Raw genomic sequence first — 24314 nt, forward strand, 5'->3', positions numbered from 1 at the left:
ATACACCTTAAAAGGAAGATGGAGCGTAAACCAGGCCAAGGAGTGGCTGCCATTCACTTGGGAGGCCTTGGTGCTTTCTGCCCTTTGTCCACCTGCTAACCTCTGCCAGCCCCGGGCCCCGCGCTGTCCTGTGAAGCCGTGAGCCTGAGCTTTTAGGAGGAGGGGGCGGGGGGGGGGCGGTACTGAAAAGCGGCGGAACCAAAGGCGAGGGAGCGGCGCTGCCGGGGGGAAGGAGGAGCCACGGGACCGGCAGGCCTAGCTCCGAGGCGGAGGCGGCGGCGGCGGCGGCGGTGGTGGCGGCGTGGGGATGGAGCCCCTGCGGGTCCTGGAGCTGTACAGCGGCATTGGGGGTATGCACCAGGCGCTGAGAGGTAAGAGGGCACAGGGCGCCTCCTCCCTCGCGCGTTGTTGGTGGTCAGAGTTCGGGCTCCTGGGAGGGGCGGAGCGGCGAGGCACTAGGGGCGGAGACTGCAGGGGAAACTGTGTGTGTGTGTGTGTGTGTGTGTGTGTTTGTGTGTGTGTGTTTGTGTGTGTGTGTGTGTATGGGCGGGGGAGTTGCTCGGTTGTCATAGAAACCGTCGGCTCGGCGCCCTAGCCGCCCCTACTGGCGGAGACTCCCTTCCTCCCGCCTCGAGCCTGGTCCGAAGGGCGGGCGGGGCACCTACCAGGACCCAGTTTGTGAGTCCTGATCCTCAAGGCTTGGCTGTAAAGTCAAACCAAAACGGTACCGCCAAAGGGGGAGGGGTGAGCCCCCTGCCCTGTGCCAATCCCCAATTCGGTATGGCTGTCCCCAGCGGCGTGGAAACTCGGTCCTTCATCCTCGAGGAGGTCACAGCGGGGGAGGGGAGGTCGCTGGGCTGGGTTCTGACTGTAAGGGATGAATCTTCAAAGGGATAACTACAGAGCCACGTAGAAGTTAGTGAACACTCAGCAGAACTGTAGGGGAAGCCTGGAGGAAAATCCCGGTCAGTTCTGATCATTGAAAAGAAACATATTGTCTTGTTACTTCATGTCTGGTTACATTTAGGCGCCAGAAGCCCTGAGTTCAAACTTAGTTGCAGTGTGACCTTAACATTTTTGAGCCTGTTTCCTAGTTTTACAACTTGAAAAGTAATCCAGAGATGGAGAATTATGAGGATTAAAGAAAAAGTGGGTAAAACCTTTAATAATGCCTGGTACCTACCTTGTAACCACTCATAATATTATAAAGTATTGTCACGATTTTATGTACCTTTTCCATGTTGAGGTTTTTAGGTTTCTTTGGTCCTAAGTTGGAGCTGTAAGGTTTATTTTCAGTGGTATTCACTCAAAAATATTTATTGAGCTCCTCTTATGTTCCAGGTACTGTGCTAGGCACTGGAGGTATAAAGTGACAAATAGATTTGGACCGCACATGTTTATTCTTAAATTACTATGACAACCGCAAAACTGAAACTTCCCTGCTTCCTTTTTTTTAGTACCAAAGATAACAAGAGACCAATACTGTAAGATTCGGACAGTATGTAATGAGTTCAGCACATACATTTTCTGAGCATATGTATTGAGTTTTGATTCTAGAAGAGGTTAGTGATTATTAAATTTTTATTGCCTACCAATTATTTGATGGCCCTCTATGTTCAGTTCGCATACCAAAATTTACCAGCAGGAAAACAAAACAAAACTTTAACATTATTTGCTCTCTTAGGTAATTTTCTAGGATTGTATAATGTCAGCATTTTCTCCATATCTTGAAACCCCTTGATGAACATGATTTTAACGGTTACGTAGTGCTTTATCACAAGCTGTAATTCAGCTACTCCTTAAGTGTTGAATGTTAGATATTTCCCCCCATTTTTTTTTTGCAATTATAAATGTGCAGCAATTAATTATTCAGCATAAACCTTGATTTTTCTTTTTAGTGTGTTTTCTAGAAGTCAAATTAATTAATAAAAGACTGTGTGCTAGGTACTAACTCAAAAATTATGAGAATTTTTAAAGACTTTTGATAACGTAGCAAATTGCTTCTCAGAGGTTTCTGAGTGCCTCCTCAAACTACATATTCCTCAGGGTTTGTATTATCCATTTTTAACCTTTGTGAATTTCATAGGGGAAATTGTGTAATTTTAATCTGCATCTTTTGGGGGCTAATGAAATAGTTAGATATTTTCCCTCGTACTGGCCAATGCAACCTGAATTTGTGCACATATTTCTAGTACTACTGCTACCTTCCCAAATCTCAGCTATATCATCTTTCACTTAAATGATTAAAACTAGTTTCCCAGCTGCTCCCCAGCTTCCTTCCCAGCTGCTTCCACTCTGCTTTCCTCCTCCATCCTTTCTCCACATAGCAACAAAGTGATCTCTTACCCAGTAAGCTGGATCGTGTCACTCTGCTTCAGTGGTCTCCCTCTGAGGTTCGAATCACAGCCCCCTCTTCTTAGTAGGCCTGTGAGATCTGGCTTCTGTCCACCTCTTCAACCTGATCTCTCCCCTGCTTCTCTTTCCCAGGCTTGCAGGTCTTCTTTCTCTGTGTTTCTCAAACTCTCAACGTTCCTGTTATGTTCTGGCCTTGGCTTTTGCTGTTGTCTCCACCCGGAGTGCTTTAACCGTAAACTTTGCCACTGCACCTGCATCTCACCTTCCATGGCTTCGTTCAGAGGAGCCTGCCTGGACTGACCCTGTGACCCAGAGTAGCCTCCCTGCAGCCTCTCTACCTGGACGCTCTCTCATCCTTTGGTTTGAGGTCTACGTACGTATTAGGAATATTGCGTCTTAATCACCCCGCACGCTTCTCTTCCAATGTTCATCTATTTATTTATTTATTTATTTATTTATTTTGCGGTACGCGGGCCTCTCACTGTTGTGGCCTCTCCCGCTGCGGAGCACAGTCTCCGGACGCGCAGGCTCAGCGGCCATGGCTCACGGGCCCAGCCGCTCCGCGGCATGTGGGATCTTCCCGGACCGGGGCAAGAACCCGCGTCCCCTGCATCGGCAGGCGGACTCCCAACCACTGCGCCACCAGGGAAGCCCCAATGTTCATTTATTTGATGTGCCAAAGTTTAAAATTTTTCTGTAATAAAATGCATTGCTGTTTTCCATGGGTTTTTTTTATATAATAATACAAACTAGTAACAATGCCGATGAACTGCAACAATTATGTCAGGCCCCGTTTTAAGTATGTAATAAGCTAGTTAATGGTAGAGCCAGTATTATAATGTAGGTCTCTCTCTTTTTTTTTTTAATTAAAAAAAGTTTTTTAATTTTTTGCCCACGTGGCATGTGGGATCTTAGTTGAAGCCAGAGTCTTAACCACTGGACCACCAGGGAAGTCCCTGTAACCTAGGTCTCTTAACCCGACCTCTTAACCATGCTATCTATGTTGCCATTTTTCTAGTTAGATCCACTAATTGAATCTATATCTTAAATAATAAGAAGCAGCCAACAGGAATAATACTGAATTTAAACTTTGGCAAATTTCTAGATAAGGTTTATGACTGAATTTTTTCTGCAGTAAAATATACATAACAAACTGTGCCATTTTAACCATTTTTAAGTGTATTCGGTAGCTTAAGTACTACATTCACATTGTTGTACAATCATCACTATTGTCTATTTCCAGAACTTTTTCATCACCCCAAACGGAAACTCTATACTCTAAATAACAGCTCCCCATCTCCTCTCCCCCAGCCCCCGGTAACCACTATTCTTCTTTGTCTCTACTAATTTGTCTTTACTGGGTACCTTATATAAGTGCAATTATACAATATTTGTCCTTTTGTGTCTGGCTCATTTCACTTAGTGTGATGTTTCCAAGGTTCATCCATGTTGTCGTATGTATCAGTACTTCATTCCTGTTTATGGTTGAATAATTTTCCCTTATATGCATATACCATATTTTGCTTATCCATTCATCTGTTGATGGGCCCATGGGTTGTTTCCACCCGTTGGCTATTATGAATAATACTGCTGTGAACACTGGTTTATATGTATGTATCTGAGTCCCTGATTTTAGTTCTTTTGAATACATACCGAGGAGTAGAATTGTTGGATCATATGGTAACTCTGCGTTTAACTTTTTGAAGAACCACTAAATTGTCTTCTTCAGTGGCTGCACAATTTTATATTCCCAAGGGCAATATATGACGGTTCCAATTCCTTTATTTCCACATTCTTGACTTGTTATTCCCTGTTTCTAATTTTTTTTGATAATAGTGATCCTAATGGGTGTGAAAAAATGTCCCATTGTGTTTTTTTTTTTGTTTTTTTTTGTTGTTTTTGTGGTACGCGGGCCTCTCACTGCTGTGGCCTCTCCCGTTGCGGAGCACAGGCTCCGGACGCGCAGGCCCAGCGGCCATGGCTCACGGGCCCAGCCGCTCTGCGGCATGTGGGATCCTCCCGGACCGGGGCACGAACCCGTGTCCCCTGCATCAGCAGGCGGACTCTCAACCACTGTGCCACCAGGGAACCCCCCCATTGTGGTTTTGATTTCCATTTTCCCTAATAACTAAGGAAGTTGAACATTTTTTCATGTGCTTATTTGCCATTTGTGTATCTTCTTTGGAGAAATGTCTAAGTCCTTTGCTCATTTTGGAATTGGGTCTTTTTTATTGTTCTGTTGTATGAGTTCTGTATGTATTCTGGATATTGATCTTTTATGAGGTATATGATTTATAAATATTTTCTCTCACATAACTGAATTCTAGTAGTTATAAAAGGTATATTTAATTTCTTTGGCAGCATGACAGATTTTCTTCAAACCCAATGGACATTTTAATACATAAATAAACATTTTTCATCCTTAGCTTTATATGCAATATGCTATTGTATTGTTGCAGTAACTACATAGATGCTTCTGTATCTACTAAGTTTCTTTTCGCTTTATTTTATATCTGCATGTCCATATGTTAACTTAGTCCTCGTCCTGTGGTCTTTTTCTTTGTTTCTGCTCCACGTCTAGCACAGAAGCACACTTGTGACAGGTTCTCTGTAGCAGACTATTGAGTTTATTATTGAATTGGTATTCACTCTACCGTCACGTTGGTAAAACCATAGTTTGCTTAGTCCAAATTTTTGTATGATACATAATTCATAGTTGCAAACCACAGAATCCACTCGCTAGCTAACATCGGCAGAAAAGAAAATTTTAAAGGGCATTTGGAAGCCCACAGAATTTACAGGACACCCAACAAACAAGGTCAAGAGAATGGGGGCACCACTCGAACCACATTCCGGGCACCGGCCCCACGAGTCCTCATACTGGCATCACAGCTTCCACCAGTACTGCTGGGGACTGGAGGTGAGAAGTGCTGTCACACGTTTGCCCTGAAGGGGGCATCTTTACCACCTCTCTTACCAAAAAAGATGAGTTTTCTCATTTGCTTTCTTGCTTTGCTATCTCTGAATTGAAGTCATGTGAGAATGCAGTTGGTTGGTGGCCATTAGATCCCATTTCCAGACTAAGGAAGCTGGGAGAGTGAGTTCTGGCTTCAGTTTTTGGAAGAAGGGACTCGTAAAGTGGCAAAATTTTGAACAACAGGAAACGTAGGCAAAGATTCTAGATGGCCACAAGCATAGTAAATGTCATTGCATTGTTTAATACATATTTGCCCCTGTACAGGAACCACTTATTACCACTTTGATATTATTTATGCCTGCATAGCCTGTAGAGTTTTGGCTAGAGAATCTTCCAAGTGAAAACATTTTTCAGAAAGTAGTGGAAGTAGTAGTTTCATGAGTTAAATAGCAGTGGAACCTGCAAGGACACCTGCAAATATGAATGGTTAGCAAATAAGAATCTGCTTTTCTCATAAAATATAATATCAGAGAAAGAGTAAAATGTGGTTTAAGGTGGTGAATAAAGGAAAGCTCTAGCTGATTACTATTATATATCTAGTCAACTATTGGGACAGCCTTAAAAGCAAAACATCTTGCCCTCCCAAATAATTTTGAAAGGTCTTTCAAGGTGTTTTCAGTTTTAGCCACATAATACTTATTCATATTTAGTAAGAATTACCCAGCCTTAATATTTTCGTTAAAAGGATAGGCCTGTCATAGTTATTCATTTTCTGAATCTCTTTTGTCTTTATTTCTCAATGACTTATATTCCAACTTGGAATTCTACCAAACTGCTTTGTGATTTGGTGTGCTTATAACTGCATGGGATAAGTACATTAGGATTAGATGTAGATCTGAATGTCACCAGGGGTAGTTTTGAAACACCAGTTGTAAGGGGCTGAAATCTGAACTGCTTAACTTTTTTTCTTTTACATTTATCCTTTGAGGTTGTAAAAATGTCCTGTTTATGCCTGTTTTCCCACAGTTATCCTTGTATGACTTATTGTCAGATTTAAAGTAAAGCAAGGCAAAAATGTGTCCCGTTTAAAAATATGTATCATTTGTTGTTTGGTATCTATGGGAGTTATTAGATTGTTTTTCCTCTGAACTTGAAATACAAGGAAGAAATATGTAGAATGATTTTTTTGTATTCAAAGAGGAGCATCCCAACTTCCCATTGGATGACAGAATTACCTTTCTTTTGTGTGATGAAAAATGAATGCACACTTCACTGCAGAGTATTTATTACAGTAAGTCCCCTACCTACCAACCTGCAAAGGTGCAAGCTTGCGTTCACATGTCCAGTCAGGTAAGTTAGTTCACGTCTCTGGCGTCCATTGTCACGTGTGTGCATCCTCTACAAGTGGTTGTGCTTTTGTGTACTTTACTGTATAGAGTACAGTAGTGCAGTATCTTTATTTCGAGCCCAGGATCTCCGGAAGCAAGTGTGGAAGCAAGCGTAAAAGCAGCGGTGTTGTAGCTGGTACCGACCGCTAAGAAGCGCCAAGCGATAACAGTGGGAACTGTACTGTAAGATTAAAAATGTTTTCTTTATTTTTTGTGTTTGTTTGTTATGTATTATTTGTGTGAAAAGTATTATAAACCTATTACAGTACGGTACCATATGGCTGATTGTGTTAGGTGGGTACCTAGGCTAACTTTGCTGGACTTATTAACAAATTAGACTTACGAATGTGCTCTCGGAATGGAACTCGTTCGTATGTAGGGGACTTACGGTACTGTATTCCACACATCAAATTACTTCTCCCATGTTAATGAATAGATGACCAATTTACTCTGTGTTAGGACCTATCTATTGGGTTTTTTTTAGGGAGCTCAATAAATAGTACCCCTTTTCTTAATTCTGAACAAAAAGAGAAACAAAACAGAAGAGTAAGGCAAATAGGAAATCAAAATCTATGTGATTTTTATTACGAATAAAGGCTGAGTTGGAGCGTGTAGCTTAGTGAGAAGGCCAAGTGGGTCAGCTCATGTTCAACCAGAGGAGTCGGCAGCTTACCTTCCGGGCACAGCTGGAGAAGCAGGCAGAATTTGTGTTCCCTGTGGGTAGCGCATTCCCAAGAGGACGGGGGTGCTGAGCAGCCCTGGCCACTTTATTCTTCCCAAATCAGCCAGTTAGAGAAGTCAACTAAGAAGTCCACTGAGAGAGCAAAAAGATAGGATAGGGGAGGAGTTTAGAGTGAATAGAAACCACTCACTTGGAAGAAACAGCAGTAAATGCCTCCCATTTTACATTAACTTTGCCAACTGCTTTTAGGAATCCTTCAGGCATTATAGTTTTCAAAAATTTTGCAAATCATTTGATACTTAAACTCTTTCTGACAATCATTTGGTAGTGTCCAGTAATTTGAAATAGGATGCCTTGTTTTTACAGCAGCTTGGTCTTAAGTCATTGTTATTTAGCTCCATGGGAGAGTAACAGTGGACAGTGTTTATGTAGGAGAGGCTCAAGGAAAAAGGTCTCTTACTAGGAGCACAGTTCTGTTGTCAGAAGGACTTTCTAGCTGTGTGGCCTTGGGGAAAAATGGAACTTTCTGTGCCTCAGTGTCCTCTTCTATAAAAGAGGCTAATAATAACACCTACTTCAAAGGGGAATTGTGAAGATTATGAATGAATAAAAATAAAGCAGTACCTAGTGCTTGGAACATAGTAAGTGCTCAGTAAATATGGGCAACTATTATCAAAAATCATAAAGTTATAGAAAGTTATTATATGTTATTACAAATGGCCTTCAGAAGAAACTGATTATTAAATATTTGAAGTTGTCAAAGAGCTTTCAGACTAGATTTGAATTATACAGGAATAAGTTGGTGAAGGAAAGAATTGTTTACAGCTACTATAGATGATATGGAATGAAAATGAAGCGTAAAAGAGAAGGGCACTGAAGAGGGTGGACCATTCCGTTTTGCCCTGCTGATTCCCTAGAAAGCTTACCTTCTCTACCAGGTTTCCTAGCCTGGATCCACTTCATGTTCATTTTCGTGGCATCTGTCCCGTGTTTTCTGAAATACTCCGTGTGTTTCTCTGAGTGATAAAATTAATGTCTGCCACATACTAGCTGTCTAAATATTGGAAAATTATTCAACTTTCTGGGCCCAGGTGCCCAGATATAATACCTCCTCATAGGGTATTATGAATGTAAAATGAAACAGTTGATGAATGAAAAATAATGTGGGTACTCAGTAAATCTTAGTTCCTTTTCTTATTCCCACATTAATTCTCTTAGTTGTGTTGGATTCCCTTATTGATAAAATTGGGATAACAATACTAACTTTATAGGCTTGTTAGGATTTAATGAAACAGTGTATACATAGAGCTAGTATAGTTTCTGGTACATAATATATAAATAGTACTGATGATGTTACTTAGGAAGTTGAACATTTTCATATGCTTGTTATTTGTATTAATTTTGTGGCTTGTTTATGTTTTCATTGGTATATTCTTTTTTATAATTGGCATTTGTGGTTCAATTTTGTTATGATATTTTTACCAAGCAGGATTTTGAAGGATGATTGGGAGTTTTCCAGAGAGTAAAAAAGGGAAAGTATGTACCAGACAAAAGGAGAATTTTGTACAGACACACAGGCATGAAATAGCATGGTCTATGTGGATACATACAAGTATTAAGATATTATTGCAATATAAATGCTCCAAGACTGTAGAAGGTGTTTACAAGTTACCAAATCATGGAATGCCGTGTATAACCTGATAAAGTGCTTGGATTTTTATCTTCTAAGTCTGATTAGTGAAGGAAGGTTGATGAACCTGTTGGGGTTATGTTCTAGAAATTTTACCCTATGACCGCAGGAGGGGTGAGGAGATTAGAGGCAAGGTGGTCAGTTAGGAGGTGATTGTTGAGAGATGATGAATGTAGGCAGAGCCAATAAATGGAGAAGACTTTTACTCACAAGATATACAGGATCTGAAAGGCAGCAAAACCTGGTAGTGTTTGGGATGTCAGGTACCCAGATTTCTGACTTGGATGATTTAACAGATGGTACAGTCAACGTAGGGGAGAAATAATAGGCTCCATTTTAGAGTTACAGAGTTTGAGTTTTCCTTGGGACCCATGGAAATTGTGCATTTTGGGCTGAGGGAGAGAGGACTGGAGATGGGGATTTATTTCTCTCTCTATGCGAGTGTACAGAGAAGAGGACCAACAAGATGGAACACCGAGGGTGATGTTTTTTTGTGGCTAGGTAGATAAATACAGTAAGTCCCCTACATACGAACGAGTTCGGTTCCTAGAGCATGTTCGTAAGTCCGACAAAGTTAGCCTAGGTACCCACCTAACACAATCGGCTATATAGTACTGTAATAGGTTTATAATACTTTTCACACAAATAATACATAGAGAACAAACATAAAAGATAAAGAAAACATTTTTAATCTTACAGTACAGTTTCCATTGTTATCGCTTGGCGCTTCCTAGCAGTACCAGCTACATCACCTCTGCTTTTACGCTTGCTTCTGGACATCTTGGGCTTGAAATAAAGATACTGTACTACTGTACTCTATGCAGTACGGTACAGTAAAGTACACAAAAGCACAACCACTTATAGAAGATGCACTCACGTGACAGTGTACGCCAGACACGTGAACTAACTTATGTGATTGGACATGCGAATGCACATTCACATGTTTGAAAGTTCGCAACTTGAGGATTTGTATGTAGGGGGCTTACTGTAGTATTCAAGGAGAGAAACTGAGCAGGAAAATTAGAGAACAAGAAGTAGAACCAAGAGAACATTGTGCCATGAAAATAGAGAGGAGGGGATCTCAAGGACTGATCAGATAATACAAGCCAAGTGAAATAAGTATTAAAATGAGTTCTTGGATTAGTTGCCACTTCCTGGCTGATATCCTATGCAACAGTCTTCTGAGGAATTAATCGGTGTGCCTTGGTGGTTAAGTAAGTTCAGAAAACTTCACATGACTTTGGCCCTTGAATCATTCTCAGGATGCATTAATGTATCCCAGATGTTGAGAAGCCCTGCAAAAAAGACACTGCTTGGCTTAAAACAGCACTTTCTCATGCATATGGGCAGGGTACGCTTTTTTTTTTTTTTTTTTTTTTTAGCGAGAGAGGGGAGCACAGTTAGCATCCTGTGTAATAGCGTTCCTCAGCTGTCTTGGGAAATGCCTGATGGGCAACAAAAGGACACCAATGGAGCTGTGGGGGGAGGTGCCGGCAGGCAGCAAGCTGATGCGTGAGGAGGGCTAGGGCTGTCTGATTATATCAACAGCTTTGACTAAGTCTAAAGTAAGCTTCTCTGTAGTTTTTCTGCGCGGCGGGATTTGTTAGTGTTCCCGTTATCCCTGTTTTGTTCTAAAGATGTGCAAAACTGAGCTCCTGTTCTCCTGACTCCTCCCAAACGTGCTCCCCTTGCGGCCTTCCCCAGCGACAGACGTCCCCCTTCTTCCAGGGGCCCAGCCCTAGGTCTTGGAGTCATCTCTGTGTCTTCTCCTTCACTCACATCAGCGAATGCCATAGGCTCCACCTTCAAGCCGTATTTATAATTCCATCCTTTCTCTCCGTCTTCACCTCTGCCACCTCATCTCTGTCCTGTTTCATCGGTCTCCTGGGCCCTGAGCTGCGTGTTCAGTGTCGCCCCCGATGCTCCTGCTCTTGCTTCATCCCGTAACACTGCCAGGGGGTCGAGGCTTGGCTCTCGCCCTCAGGATGCTCACTTTCTCTGCGGTGTCTGCACTCAGATGAAGCACCAGGCTGTGGACCTGGGGTCTAGGTGCTCCAGCAGCTGTCTGGAGGGGTTGGATACCATGACTCTAAGTGGAGAGGAAGGGAGAGTCATACGTGTGAAACAATAGGGGGAAAAATACACACACACACACACACACACACACACACACACACACCCCACACACACACACCCCTCGTTCCTAAAACCCTTGTAATTTCCTAAGTGATGAGAGCACTAGGGGCATCTTTTGTTCTAATATTTGGTCTTTGACTCTGGTTCCTGACACAGAGCTCCTAAATCTCTTAGAATTCCCTGGGTGACAGGAATGTCTTTTGTACTAATGAGATGGCTCTTGTTGGGCTCCTGGATGACTTCAGAATGGGAACTGGTCACCAGAAAGATCAAGTGATAATTAGAAGCTTGGAACTTTCAGTCCTACCCCCATCCTCTGGGAAAGAGAACGGGGCTGGAGATGATCAATGACTGATCATCTTTACATGATAAAGCTTCCATAAAAATCCTAAATGTATAGGGTTTGTAGACTTCTGGGTTGGTGAAGGTATCCATGTGCTGGGAGGCCTGTGCACTCCAATCCGTGAGAACAGAAGCTCCTGCACTCGGGACCCTTCCAGAACTTGCCCTACGTATCTCTTCATCTGGCTGTTTATCACCCGTATCCTTTAAAATATCCTTTATTATATAATAAACTGGTAAACGTTAAGTAAGTGTTTCCCTGAGTTTTGTGAGATGTTCTAGAAATGATCAAATCCAAGGAGTGGGGTCATGGGAACCTCTGATTTGTAGTTAAGTTGGATAGAAGTTGTGGTTAACCGGGGCATTTCCTATCTGAAACTGGTGTCTGAAGTTGGGGCGGTCTTGTGGGGCTGAGCCCGGAACTGGTGGGGTCTGAAGCTATCTTCAGGCAGATACTGTCAGAATTGACGTGAGCTGTGGGCATCCAGCTGGTGTCACAGAGAACTGCTTCGTGTAGGGAAAAAACTCACATCTTGTGTCAGAAGTGTTGTGAGTGTGGTCGGAGTGTGCGACTAGAGGGGACACAGGAGTACTGTTCCTGGACCACAAAGAGAAAGGCTGAGGGAGGGCTCAGCAGAGGCACCGCCTCCCCTTCCTCCCCCACCTGTGTCCCCGCCCGAGTGCAGATGGGCGCATGGGAAGTGCTGCTCAGACCACGTTGCGTCTTCACTGCAGGGCTTCTGTCCCCTGTGCTGCGTCCCTCCCCCAGGACAGCCTGTCTTACCCAGGCCTTCTGAGAGCGCAGTTGGCGGGGCTTTCTTGTGAAGCTGTGACTGATTTAGTAAAGCACTGCCTTTTGTTTGCTTTCCCTCCTTCCCTTCCTCACTACCTTCACTTTTGCTACTTTGGGGTTTTACCTCCCAGAAAAAGCATTTGAAGCCAAACTTTGCCTTGGGTTCTTTTTCAGGAAACCTGACAATTATTGCATTCGCCTTTTTACTGGTCTCCTTCCTTCTGCTCTATCACCTCTAGTTTATTTTCAACACAGTGGTCAGCGTGATCCTTCAGAGATATGTCACAGAAGTCACTCCTCTGATTAAAACTTCTGAGGGATGTCTCGTTTCACTCAGTAAAAGCCAGAGTCCTTAACCCACAGGCCTCCTTGATCTGGAGCCAGCCCCGTTCTCTTTGCCCGCATCCCCTGCGCCTCTCCCCGCTCACTCCATTGCAGGCTTGCCCGCCGGCTGAGTCAGTCTGAGCTGCTCTAACAGAGTACCAGAGACTGGGTGGTTCATAAACAACGGAAATTAATTTCTCACAGTTCTGAAGGCTGGGAAGTTGAAGATCTTGGTGGCAGCATGGTTGAATTCTGGTGAGGGCCCTCTTCCAGGTTGCAGAGTGCCGCCTTCTCATCATGTCCTCACTTGGCGGGGAACAGAGGGGAAGCGAGCTCTCTCATGACTTTTTAAGGGCACTAATCCTGTTCGTGAGGGCTCCACCCTCATTCACCTACTCCTAATTCTGACGACCTCCCAAAGGCCCCATCTCCTAATACCATCACATTGGGAGGTAAAGTTTCAACACATGGATTTTCAGGGGACATAAACATTCAGTCCCTAATACCAGTCTCTTTGCTGTTTCTCCTACAATACAAGCATGCTCCCATCTCTGGACCTTTGCAGTATCTCTTCCTTCTGTTCTAGAAAGTTCTCTCATATCTGCCAGACCTGCTCCCTCGTTTTCTTCAGGTTGCTGCTAGTGAGACATTCTCTAACCAACATATATAAAAATTGAACCAGTTCCTTCTCCCACACTGTCTGGCTTAACTCTGCTTAATTTTTTCCCATAGTACTTTCCATTGTTAGGCATAATACATACTTACATACTTATTTATTTGTTGTTTGCTCCCACACTAGAATATAAGTTCCATAGTAGGATAGATTTAGTCTAGAACATCACTTATGCATATTTGTTGAATGAATGAATAAATGAACAGGGGCCATGTTTGCTATGAAATATGTATAGCTTGAAGTAGACACCATTATACTGTGACAAGCTTAAGCTTAGTTATTAAGTCTGAATCATAAAGGTCTCTCTCTGTTTTTTTTTTGGATGAGCTAAGTCAGCATTTCCCAAAGTTGGTCCATGGGTAGTGTTTTGAGGGATAATAGGTGTTATGCAGGACACAGAACAAATGTATATGTGTGTGTGTGTGTGTGTGTGTGTGTGTGTGTGTTGGAGAGTGGCCAAACAAGTAGAATCATGAAAGGTTTTTGTATGCATGATTATATGTGAAATTTTAATAGATAATAGAGATTTTTTTCTGTACCACATGATAAAACATTTCTCATAATAATCACGTCTATTGAGAATAAGTTGGTTTTAACTCAATGTAGAATTTTAATCGTGTATTAATAATGAGATATGGTAAAAATAATGAAGTTCAAGTGTTTTATTTTTATCCTTTTATTCCTGTCAAGAAATGTTACCTCTTTGTATGGAAAGTTGACAGGAAATATTACCTCTTTTTATGCAAAGTTGAAAGGAAGAGTATTAAAGGAAAGTTGAAAGGAAGAGGTTGATTTGTATGACAGCAAATCTATAAGTGATTACAGAATGATTATTATCATAAAGGTGTATGAGTTTAATGTTACATGTAGAATTTGGTATTTGTTGGTGTCTAGAGCCTTCTTAAGATTTCTGTTGGCTTTTTGCTTTGCCCTTGGAAAATTATCAGGAATATTTCTAAAACGTGCTCTTCAGAGATAGTGCCAATCAGCTTTCATCCTGCCTAAAAGCTAAAAAAAACCCCAACAGCATACATCTCAGTTTTGGAAAATAGGTAGATTGTATGTTGAGATTTAAAAAATACTATAAATACCATTAGTTTACCTGGATCAATAGTTGCTTTTACTTTTATCCACTAGTTATTTTCATGCTGGGACTTTTAATTACCACAAACCTAGCAAAAAACCTTGGACTAAAGTAAAACAACTCTAGGGCTTCCCTGGTGGCGCAGTGGTTGAGAGTCTGCCTGCCAATGCAGGGGACACGGATTCGTGCCCCAGTCCGGGAAGATCCCACATGCTGCAGAGCGGCTGGGCCCGTGAGCCATGGCCGCTGAGCCTGCGCGTCCGGAGCCTGTGCTCCGCAACGGGAGAGGCCACAAAAGTGAGAGGCCCGTGTACCGCAAAAAAAAAAAAAAAGTAAAACAACTCTATTAGAGAGTTAATCATAATAGTTCTTCAGCATCTATTAATGATTTTTGTTCAAACTTAATAGCGAATTTAATAATCCCTTTGTACTCAGTGAATGAGACTTAATTTAAGCAACAAATGCCAGAGCCTTTTAGCACATAAACGACCCTCATAGACTATGGCATGTTCCTTAATTATAGGTGAATTTCGGTCCAAAAAGAATCCGTAATTCAAAGGCTTTACAGTTACACAATTCTAGTTAGAAGTACTTCGAACTTTAATAGATCAAATAAGAGATACTAAATAAGTAATTTTACCTTATTTAAATTTTTTCCCTAAAATCCCTGAGATTCAGATGGTAATAAAGTTCCAGAGTAATTTCTCTGTTTCTTCAGAAGGCATTTTATTTTTGTGACCTCATTTTACTTTTGTGGTTATTATTTGCTGAATTGATTGTTAAAAAAAAAAAAGTTTGTTGATTTTTGCTTACTACTGATCATTTATCTCTGCTTTACTCTCCATCCAATGAGATTTCCTTCAGTTAATTTTGAACTGTCAGAATGTGGTGACCATGCTTGAGGGGAAAAGATGTGAATCTATAATTTTACAGATTTTTTTGTGGGTTGGCATTTCAGTATTTGGCTAGGGAAACATACTTAAAATTCAGAGGTCTGTTTCTAATACAAGATTCTTTTGCATTTCTCCCATGATTGTAACATCAAAGGGCTTGTGATTTCATTATTTAAAATAAAAACAAAACCAAAACCCAAACGTATATACATATGCCCTAAAGACATATTTGTCATAAGTTCTTCAATGCAATGTATTCATTTTTCCCCCAAAAGTTATAGTACTCCAAAAAGAGGATATGGCCTTATATTTTAATTCTCATGAAGGATCTTCATATTCCTCAACTACTGTATTTTGAACAGCAAAGTAATAAAATGCTGCTTGGATAAGTTACATTAGCCTGAAAAAACTTAATACCAGTTTAGGATGCTTGTTGAGGCCACTTGATGGAGTTGATGAAAAATCATACAGCTGAATTTAGAGATAATTTTTGGGATGATGACCTTACCATTACAGGTATTAGATATCATTGTAAACAAACCTTCTAGAAATTACATTACAAAGCAATACAGTACAGGGTTACTTTGTGGAGATCACAAATAGCTAATGGGTATTTGTGGTTGGCATAAATTTCCAGTGACATTATCATGCATGAATTCAAAAAATGCTAGATCTTAAGTCACTCTGAACAAAAGTTGATGTGCTTTTGAAAACTGTGTTAGATAACTTGAAAAGTGGCTTTATGGATGATAAAGACCATAATTTCAAAGATGCATATAGAATAAAATTGTTTCATGAAATTTGAGTGGAAAAAGTAATATTTCTAAATGAACATAATAAGACTGTTATTTAAAATATGTTTATATAACGAAATTAATAAATTATGTAATATGAAGTCATTTCCTTTCATTGTCTATATAATGGAAATGGCTGTACATCTAATTTTGGATATTCTCAAGTGGAAAATGGGCAACTGGCTTTTATGCTAGTTGTCTTATATTTGGGCACATACGTACAGTATGTGTGTGTGTGTAATGTGGATGAGTGTGGACACAGAAATAGGCCGGGGAGGATGCCCATTGTCCTGCTCTCAGCATGAGCTCCCGGGAGTGGAGTGGGGATGGTGGTCTTGCTGTCCCACGAGTGCCAAGTGGGGTTGCACTTGCCGCTCCTTGCCTGGGATGCTGCTCCCCACACAGACTCACGCCTAGTCCTTCGTGTTTACTCTAATGGCATCTTCCCAGGGCTTCCCTGGCCAGCATCCAACACTGCACCCTCTGCCCTGCCTCCCCGTACCCCTTTCTGTTTGACTTTTACCCTCAACGCTAATTACTGCCCGTCGTACTATCTGTTTTACTTGTTTACATTTTGAATTGCCTCTCCTTCTAAAACGCAGGCTGTATAAGGCTGGGATGTTTTGTGTCGGAATTGTGTTTTGTCTGTGTAAGGATTTGTTTGTTTTGTTCTGTTTTGTTCACTGTTGTATCCCTGGCATCAAGAATAGTGCTTGCACAGAGCAGATGCTCAATTAATATTTGTTGAATGAGTGAATAAGTTATAGGGTATGAGCATTTTAAAGATCGATGATATTGTCAAGTTCCTTTTTAAAAGGACATACCAGTTAAATCTCATAGTGTTTGTGTGACCATAGATATGCCAATATAGTATTTAAGACTATAGAATTTACTAGGTGAAATTGTTATTTTAATTTTTTGATTACTAGTGAAGTTGAATATTTTAAAAATATCATTTTGGGGGACTTCCCTGGTGGTCTGGTGGTTAAGACTCTGGGCTCCCAATGGAGGGGGCACGGGTTCGACCCCTGGTAGGGGAACTAAGATCCCACATGCCACATGGTATGGCCCCCCCCCAGAAAAATCATTTTTTTGTGTTTTTGTTTTTGTTTTTGGCGGTATGTGGGCCTCTCACCGCTGCGGCCTCTCCCATTGCGGAGCACAGGCTCCGGACGCACAGGCTAAGCAGCCATGGCTCACGGGCCCAGCCGCTCCGCGGCACATGGGATCCTCCCGGACCGGGGCACGAACCCATGGCCCCTGCATTGGCAGGCGGACTCTCAACCACCGTGCCACCAGGGAAGCCCAAAAAATCATTTTTAAATTTAGTGCTCTTTTTATGTTTAACTGTATCTATAATACATTTATTAAATGTTGGGAAATACTGAAAACATACTCATTTATTCATTCAGGACATAATTATTGACTGGTTTCTGTGTCGGTTACTGTGCTGTGTGATGGGGATACATATAGACATGCCGTATTCTTTCCTCCAAAAATTATGGTCTGCGCAAGTACTGATGCTACAGAAATGAAGAAGAAAATTTAAAAATAAAAATCATATGTGATGTTCATGCAGGGATAAACCCTGCTGAGGATTTAGATGATATGTTTTCAGTCTGCATTCTGCATGTGTCCAGGAACATTAAATTATAGCTTTATTTTCTCACTTAGAATATCTTGAATTTTTCCTTGCCATTAAATGTATTTTTGTAAACTTGGTTTTTAATGGTTGTGTGACATTCCATTTTTTTTTTTTTTTTTTTTTTTTTTTTGCTGTACGCGGGCCTCTCACTGCTGTGGCCTCTCCCGTTGCGGAGCACAGGCTCTGGACACACAGGCTCCGCGGCCATGGCTCGCGGGCCCAGCCGCTCCGCGGCATGTGGGATCTTCCGGGATCGGGGCACGAACCCGTGTCCCCTGCATCGGCAGGCGGACTCTCAACCACTGCGCCACCAGGGAAGCCCGTGACATTCCATTTTATGGAATTTCCACAATTAGGTTCCTTGTAATTTTCACTATTATAAATAAAATAACATTTATACTTTATGTGAATCTTTTCTCTACATCTCTGTATTGCCTTATATATTAGTTTTCTATTGCTGCTATAACAATTTACCATAAACTTAGTGGCTTAAAGCAACACAAATATATTATCTTACAGTTCTGGAGGTCAGATGTCTTAAAGTCAAGGTGTCACCAGGGCTGGTTCCTTCTGGAGGCCATAGGAGAGAATCTGTTTCCTGGCCTTCTCCAGTGTCTTTAGGTCACCCTACAGGTGGCTTATGACCCCTTCCTGCATCTTCAAAGCCAGAAGTGTAGCATCTTCGAATCTTTCTCTCTGACCTCTGCTTCCCTCATCTCATCTCCTTCTCTGACTCTAACCCTCCTCCATCCTTCTTGTGATTACATTGGGCCTGTCATCTTAAGCCAGGATAATCTCCTCTTTTTAATAAGATCCTTAGTCGGGCCTCCCTGGTGGCGCAGTGGTTGAGAGTCCGCCTGCCGATGCAGGGGATACGGGTTCGTGCCCCGGTCTGGGAGGATCCCATATGCCGCGGAGCGGCTGGGCCCGTGAGCCATGGCCGCTGGGCCTGCGCATCCGGAGCCTGTGCTCCGCAACGGGGGAGGCCACAACAGTGAGAGGCCCGCATACCGCAAAAAAAAAAAAAAAAAAAAAAAAAATAAGATCCTTAGTCATATCTGCAAAGTCCCCATTGCCATGTAAGGTAACATTTCCCAGACTTCAGGGATTAGGATGTGGACATCTTTGAGGGGTCAATATTCTGCCTGCCATATCTTAGGATATGTGCCCAAAGATAAAATTGGTAAGTCCAAAGCAATTTTTAACACTTTGGATACATACTGTCAAACTACTCCTAAAACATTGAATCCTCAATTGATGTTCATATCTGTAATGAGAATTCCTATCACACCTGGTTTTTCTTAGCATTTGATATTCTTACTTTTGATAATAATAATAGCAGATGTTTACTTAGTGATTACTATATGGCCAGCACAGATGTAAGAGCTTCATAGGTATTAATTAATTTAATCCTCAGAAGACTGTGACGTAGGTACTTTATTATCTCTGTTTTACAGGTAAAGACACTGAGGCATAAGGAGGTCAAGGAACTTGTCTGAGTCACACAGTTGGAAATGGTGGAGCTAAAACTCAAACACAGGCAGAGAAAGAGCTAACTAGTTAGATATCCATATTCTAAATCGTTCTTTCTCGGGACACGTGAACAGACGCACACGTGTGTGCACACACACACACACTTTGAGTAAAAGATCTCTGTGGGGTGTGCCTGTGACAGCCTTGATTTAAAAAAAACAATGATAGCTAATATTTGTTGACTACTATGTGGCTTAGTGGAAGAAGGTTTGCATATACTAGCCAGGAGGAGTATGGAGGAGGAAAATGAGGAATGAAGTAATTGAAGTGCATTTTCCTTTGAGGTCTTAGGACCAGCCTGTACTTTCTGGGCTAGTGCAGAATTGTGAAACTTAATTCTTCATTTAGAAGTGCCTATAGCAGAAATTCAGGATAGGGTTTAAAACTTCATAAAGTTTATAATGATGAAAAATACAGTATAAGCTTTCAAGGAGGGTTTACTATAAAGTAAAGAGGAGCTCAATGGCAGGAGAGACGTTTCTAGTTTAATCTTAGGGATCTTTATGATTGATAACATAATTATATTTTTACAAGTCTTTTTTTTTTCATTCACAACTAACTAGGTACAGGGTACTGATGCTTATATCACTTGTCATTTTTTCATTGACTTTGTCAGAACGACTATGTCAGAAATTGTCATCTTTTAAATTAGGAGAAAGCATCACCAAAAACGTTTCAACATTTTATAGTGATGAACCATTCACAGATGTTCATTTACTCGCAGCAAATTTATGTAAAATAGTCTTTGTTGTTTAAACCTGTAATAGGCTGGATTACATGTTTCTATTTAGATAAGTGTGTTTTTAAACATGGTTGTGCCCTTAATTTAAGAGCTGAAGGTGAAGGTCTTAAATGTCATGAGAAAAATGGAGAAGACAGATTTCTATCCCTTGAATTCTATTAAGTATTTAAATAGGTAGCTTTCAACTCATTATATTTTGGGCCATATGATAATTCTTGTTGATCTCTAAAAGACTATGTCAATGTAGTTTAATTCTTATTGTTTTTTATTCTTTTGACTATTGTGTTGGTGGGATAAAATAATGCATTGAGTTACGAGTGTTGGCTGGCACACACCTCTACCATCAAGATACAGCTCCTGTCAACATTTGCTTTTTTTCTTAATGTGCATACATATACATATACTTTATACTTACTTCGTTTAGTATGATAATCTCTATGTCCATCCATGTTGCTGCAAATGGCATTATTTTGTTCTTTTTTATGGCTCAGTAGTATTCCATTGTATATATGTATCACATGTTCTTTATCCAGTCATCTGTTGATGGACATTTAGATTGTTTCTATATCTTGGGTGTTCTGAATAGTGCTGCTGTGAACATACGGGTGCACGTATCTTTTTAAGTTATAGTTTCGTCTAGATATATGCCCAGGAGGGGGATTGCTGGATCACATGACAACTCTATTTTCAGTTTTTTGAGGACCCTTCATACTGTTCTCCATAGTGGCTGTATCAGTTTACATTCCCACTAACAGTGCAAGAGGGTTCCCTTTTCTCCACACCCTCTCCAGCATTTATCGTTTGTAGACTTTTTGATGATGGTCATTCTGACTGGTGTGAGGTGACCCCTCATTGTAGTTTGGATGTGCATTTCTCTAATGATTAGTGATGTTGAGCATCTTTTCACGAGCCTACTGGCCATCTGTGTGTCTTCTTTGATGAAATGTCTATTGAGTTCTGCCCATTTTTGATTGTTTTTTTTTTGTTGTTGTTGCTGTTGTTGAGTTGTATGAGCTGTTTGTATATTTTGGAAAGTAAGCCCTTGTCAGTCGCATCATTTGCACATATTTTCTCCCATTCTGTAGGTTGTCTTAGGTTCATTTTGTTTATGGTTTACTTTGCTGTGCAAAAGCTTGTAAGTTTGATTAGGTCCCATTGGTATATTTTTGCTTTTATTTCTGTTGCCTTGGGAGACTGACCTAAGAAAACATTGATAGGATTTATGTCAGAGAATGTTTTCCCTGTGTTCTCTTCTAGGAGTTTTATGGTGTCATGTCTTAACGTTTAAGTCTTTAAGCCATTTTGAGTTTATTTTTGTGTATGGTGTGAGGGTGTGTTCTAACTTTATTGATTTACATGAGGCTGTCCAACTTTCCCAATACTGTTTATTGAAGAGACTTCCCCATTGTATTATATTCTTGACTCCTTTGTCGAAGATTAATTGTCCATATGTGTGTGGGTTTACTTCTGGGCTCTCTGTTCTGTTCCGTTGATCCATATGTCTGTTTTTGTGCCAGTACCATGCCATTTTGATTACCGTAGCTTTATGGTATTGTCTGAAGTCTGGGAGGGTTATACCTCTTGCTTTGTTCTTTTTCTTCAGGATTGCTTTGGCAATTCTGGTTCCATATAAATTTTAGGGTTGTTTGTTCTAGTTATGTGAAAAATGTCATGGGTAATTTGATAGGGATTGCATTAAATCTGTAGATTGCTTTGGGTAGTATGGCCATTTCAACAATATGAATTCTTCCAATCCAAGAGCATGGGATATCTTTCCATTTCTTTGTATCATCTTCAGTCTCCTTTATTAATGTTTTATAGTTTTCAGCATATAAGTCTTTCACCTCCTTGGTCAGGTTTATTCCTAAGTTTTTCATTTTTTGTTTTTGTTTCTTTTTTGGTGTGTGTATGTGTGTGTATGTGTATGTGTGTGTGTGTGTGATTTTAAAAGGGACTGTTTTTTTACATTCCCTTTCTGATATTTCATTGTTAGTGTAAAGAAATGTAACCGATTTTGTGATTTTTGAAATGCAAGACTCTTTAAAAAGAAACAAGTAATATACTTTGGTAATTATTTTAAATTCAGAATCCTTGCATGTCTGTTTTTGCTTAATACTTTCCTTCTTAATTAAACTATCACTTTGAATGAAAAGAAATAGACATTAGATGTATTCAACTGATCTTCCATTTCACAACTAGATGTCAGTGTTAACATCTGATTAGATGTTTCAGATGTGATTATAATGAGGTAATTCAAGAATTACTCACCTATATGAGATACAGTTCACAAAAAAATAAAGAAGGAAAAGAAGAAAAAAAAGCTACTTATTTCAAAGTAGGCCAGTCAATTTTATATTTACATTTAAAAATACTGATTTTCTTCCCCACCTTAGCTATCAATGAGCAATTAAACTGTTTGATGCATTTGGTTAGGAAAGGCAGGTAGAGTGTGAATTTGTACCTTGTTACTACTACCAACCAGATGTTCTCCCCTTCAACTTTTCCAGAAGGTGTGATCAGAAAAAGAAGGAAAATAACCGTTATTCAAATGTGGGGTGTGTGTGTGTGTGTGCGTGTGTGTGTGTGTGTTTCTTGCTCACTTTAATAAGAAACATATTTAAGAGCAGGAATTATGCATGTATTTTCAGTGACATTTCTTTTTTGTTTTTTGGGTTTTTTTGGTATTTTCTCTATCCCTTTTATTATTTTTTTAAAATTTTATTTTATTTTGTATACAGCAGGTTCTTATTAGTTATCTATTTTATGCACATTAGTGTATACATGTCAATCCCAATCTCCCAATTCATCCCTCCCCCACTTTTCCCCCTTGGTGTCCATATGTTTGTTCTCTACATCTGTCTCTATTTCTGCCTTGCAAACTGGTTCTTCTGTACCATTTTTCTAGATTCCACATATATGTGTTAATATATGATATTTGTTTTTCTCTTTCTGACTTTACTCTGTATGACAGTCTCTAGGTCCATCCACGTCTCTACAAATGATCCAATTTCGTTCCTTTTTATGGCTGAGTAATATTCCATTGTATATATGTATCACATCTTCTTTATCCATTTGTCTGTCAATGGGCATTTAGGTTGCTTCTATGACCTGGCTATTGTAAATAGTGCTGCAATGAACATTTGGGTACGTGTGTCTTTTTGAATTATGGTTTTCTCTGGGTATATGCCCAGTAGTGGGATTGCTGGGTCATATGGTAGTTCTATCTTAGTTTTTTAAGGAACCTCCATACTGTTCTCCACAGTGACTGTATCAATTTACATTCCCACGAACAGTGCAAGAGGGTTCCCTTTTCTCCACACCCTCTCCAGCATTTGTTGTTTGTAGATCTTCTGATGATGCCCATTCTAACTGGTGTGAGCTGATACCTCATTGTAGTTTTGATTTTCATTTCTCTAATAATTAGTGATGTTGAGCAGCTTTTCATGTGCCTCTTGGCCATCTGTATGTCGTCTTTGGAGAAATGTCTATTTAGGTCTTCTGCCCATTTTTTGATTGGGTTGATTTTTTTAAAAATATTAAGCTGCATGAACTGTTTATATATTTTGGAGGTTAATCCTCTGTCCATTGATTCGTTTGCAAATATTTTTTCCCATTCTGAGGTTGTCTTTTCATCTTGTTTATAGTTTCCTTTGCTGTGCAAAAGCTTTTAAGTTTCATTAGGTCCCATTTGTTTATTTTTGTTTTTATTTCCATTGCTCTAGGAGGTGGGTCAAAAAAGATCTTGCTGTGATTTATTTCAAAGAGTGTTCTTCCTATGTTTTCCTCTAAGAGGTTTATAGTGTCTGGTCTTACATTTAGGTATTTAATCCATTTTGAGTTTATTTTTGTGTATAGTGTTAGGGAGTGTTCTAATTTCATTCTTTGACATGTAGCTGTCCAGTTTTCACAGCACCGCTTATTGAAGAGACTGTCTTTTCTCCATTGTATATCCTTGCCTCCTTTGTCATAGATTAGTTGACCATAGGTGTGTGAGTTTATCTCTGGGCTTTCTATCCTGTTCTATTGATCTATATTTCTGTTTTTGTGCCAGTACTATACTGTCTTGATTACTGTAGCTTTGTAGTATAGTCTGAAGTCAGGAAGTCTGATTCCTCCACCTCTGTTTTTTTCCCTTAAGATTGCTTTGGCTATTCAGGGTCTTTGTGTCTCCATACAAATTTTAAAATTTTTTTGTCCAATTCTGTAAAAAACACCATTGGTAATTTGATAGGGATTGCACTGAATCTGTAGATTGCTTTGGGTAGTGTAGTCATTTGCACAGTATTGATTTTTCCAATCCAAGAACATAGTATATCTCTCCAT

The 24314-nt window shown here is 40.4% G+C and overlaps 1 protein-coding gene across 4 annotated transcripts in view; it reads left to right on the forward strand.

Annotated features, from left to right (window-relative positions):
• The first annotated feature begins 277 nt into the window (after positions 1-277).
• Positions 278-24314, forward strand: part of TRDMT1 (tRNA aspartic acid methyltransferase 1) — a 64237-nt gene continuing 40200 nt past the window's right edge. The window contains exon 1 of one of the 4 annotated variants that reach the window (XM_082617059.1): positions 278-371. In XM_082617059.1, the coding sequence (XP_082473185.1) occupies positions 308-371 (64 nt within the window). In that variant the 5' untranslated portion in view covers positions 278-307. Of the gene's footprint in view, positions 372-655; positions 679-931; positions 966-24314 lie in introns of those variants that run through there. The other 3 variants (XM_082617060.1, XM_082617061.1, XM_082617062.1) reach the window with 3 other exon arrangements.

The sequence above is a fragment of the Mesoplodon mirus genome (genome assembly GCF_964341445.2).
Source record: "Mesoplodon mirus genome assembly, chromosome: 4".
Taxonomy (NCBI): Eukaryota; Metazoa; Chordata; class Mammalia; order Artiodactyla; family Ziphiidae; genus Mesoplodon; species Mesoplodon mirus.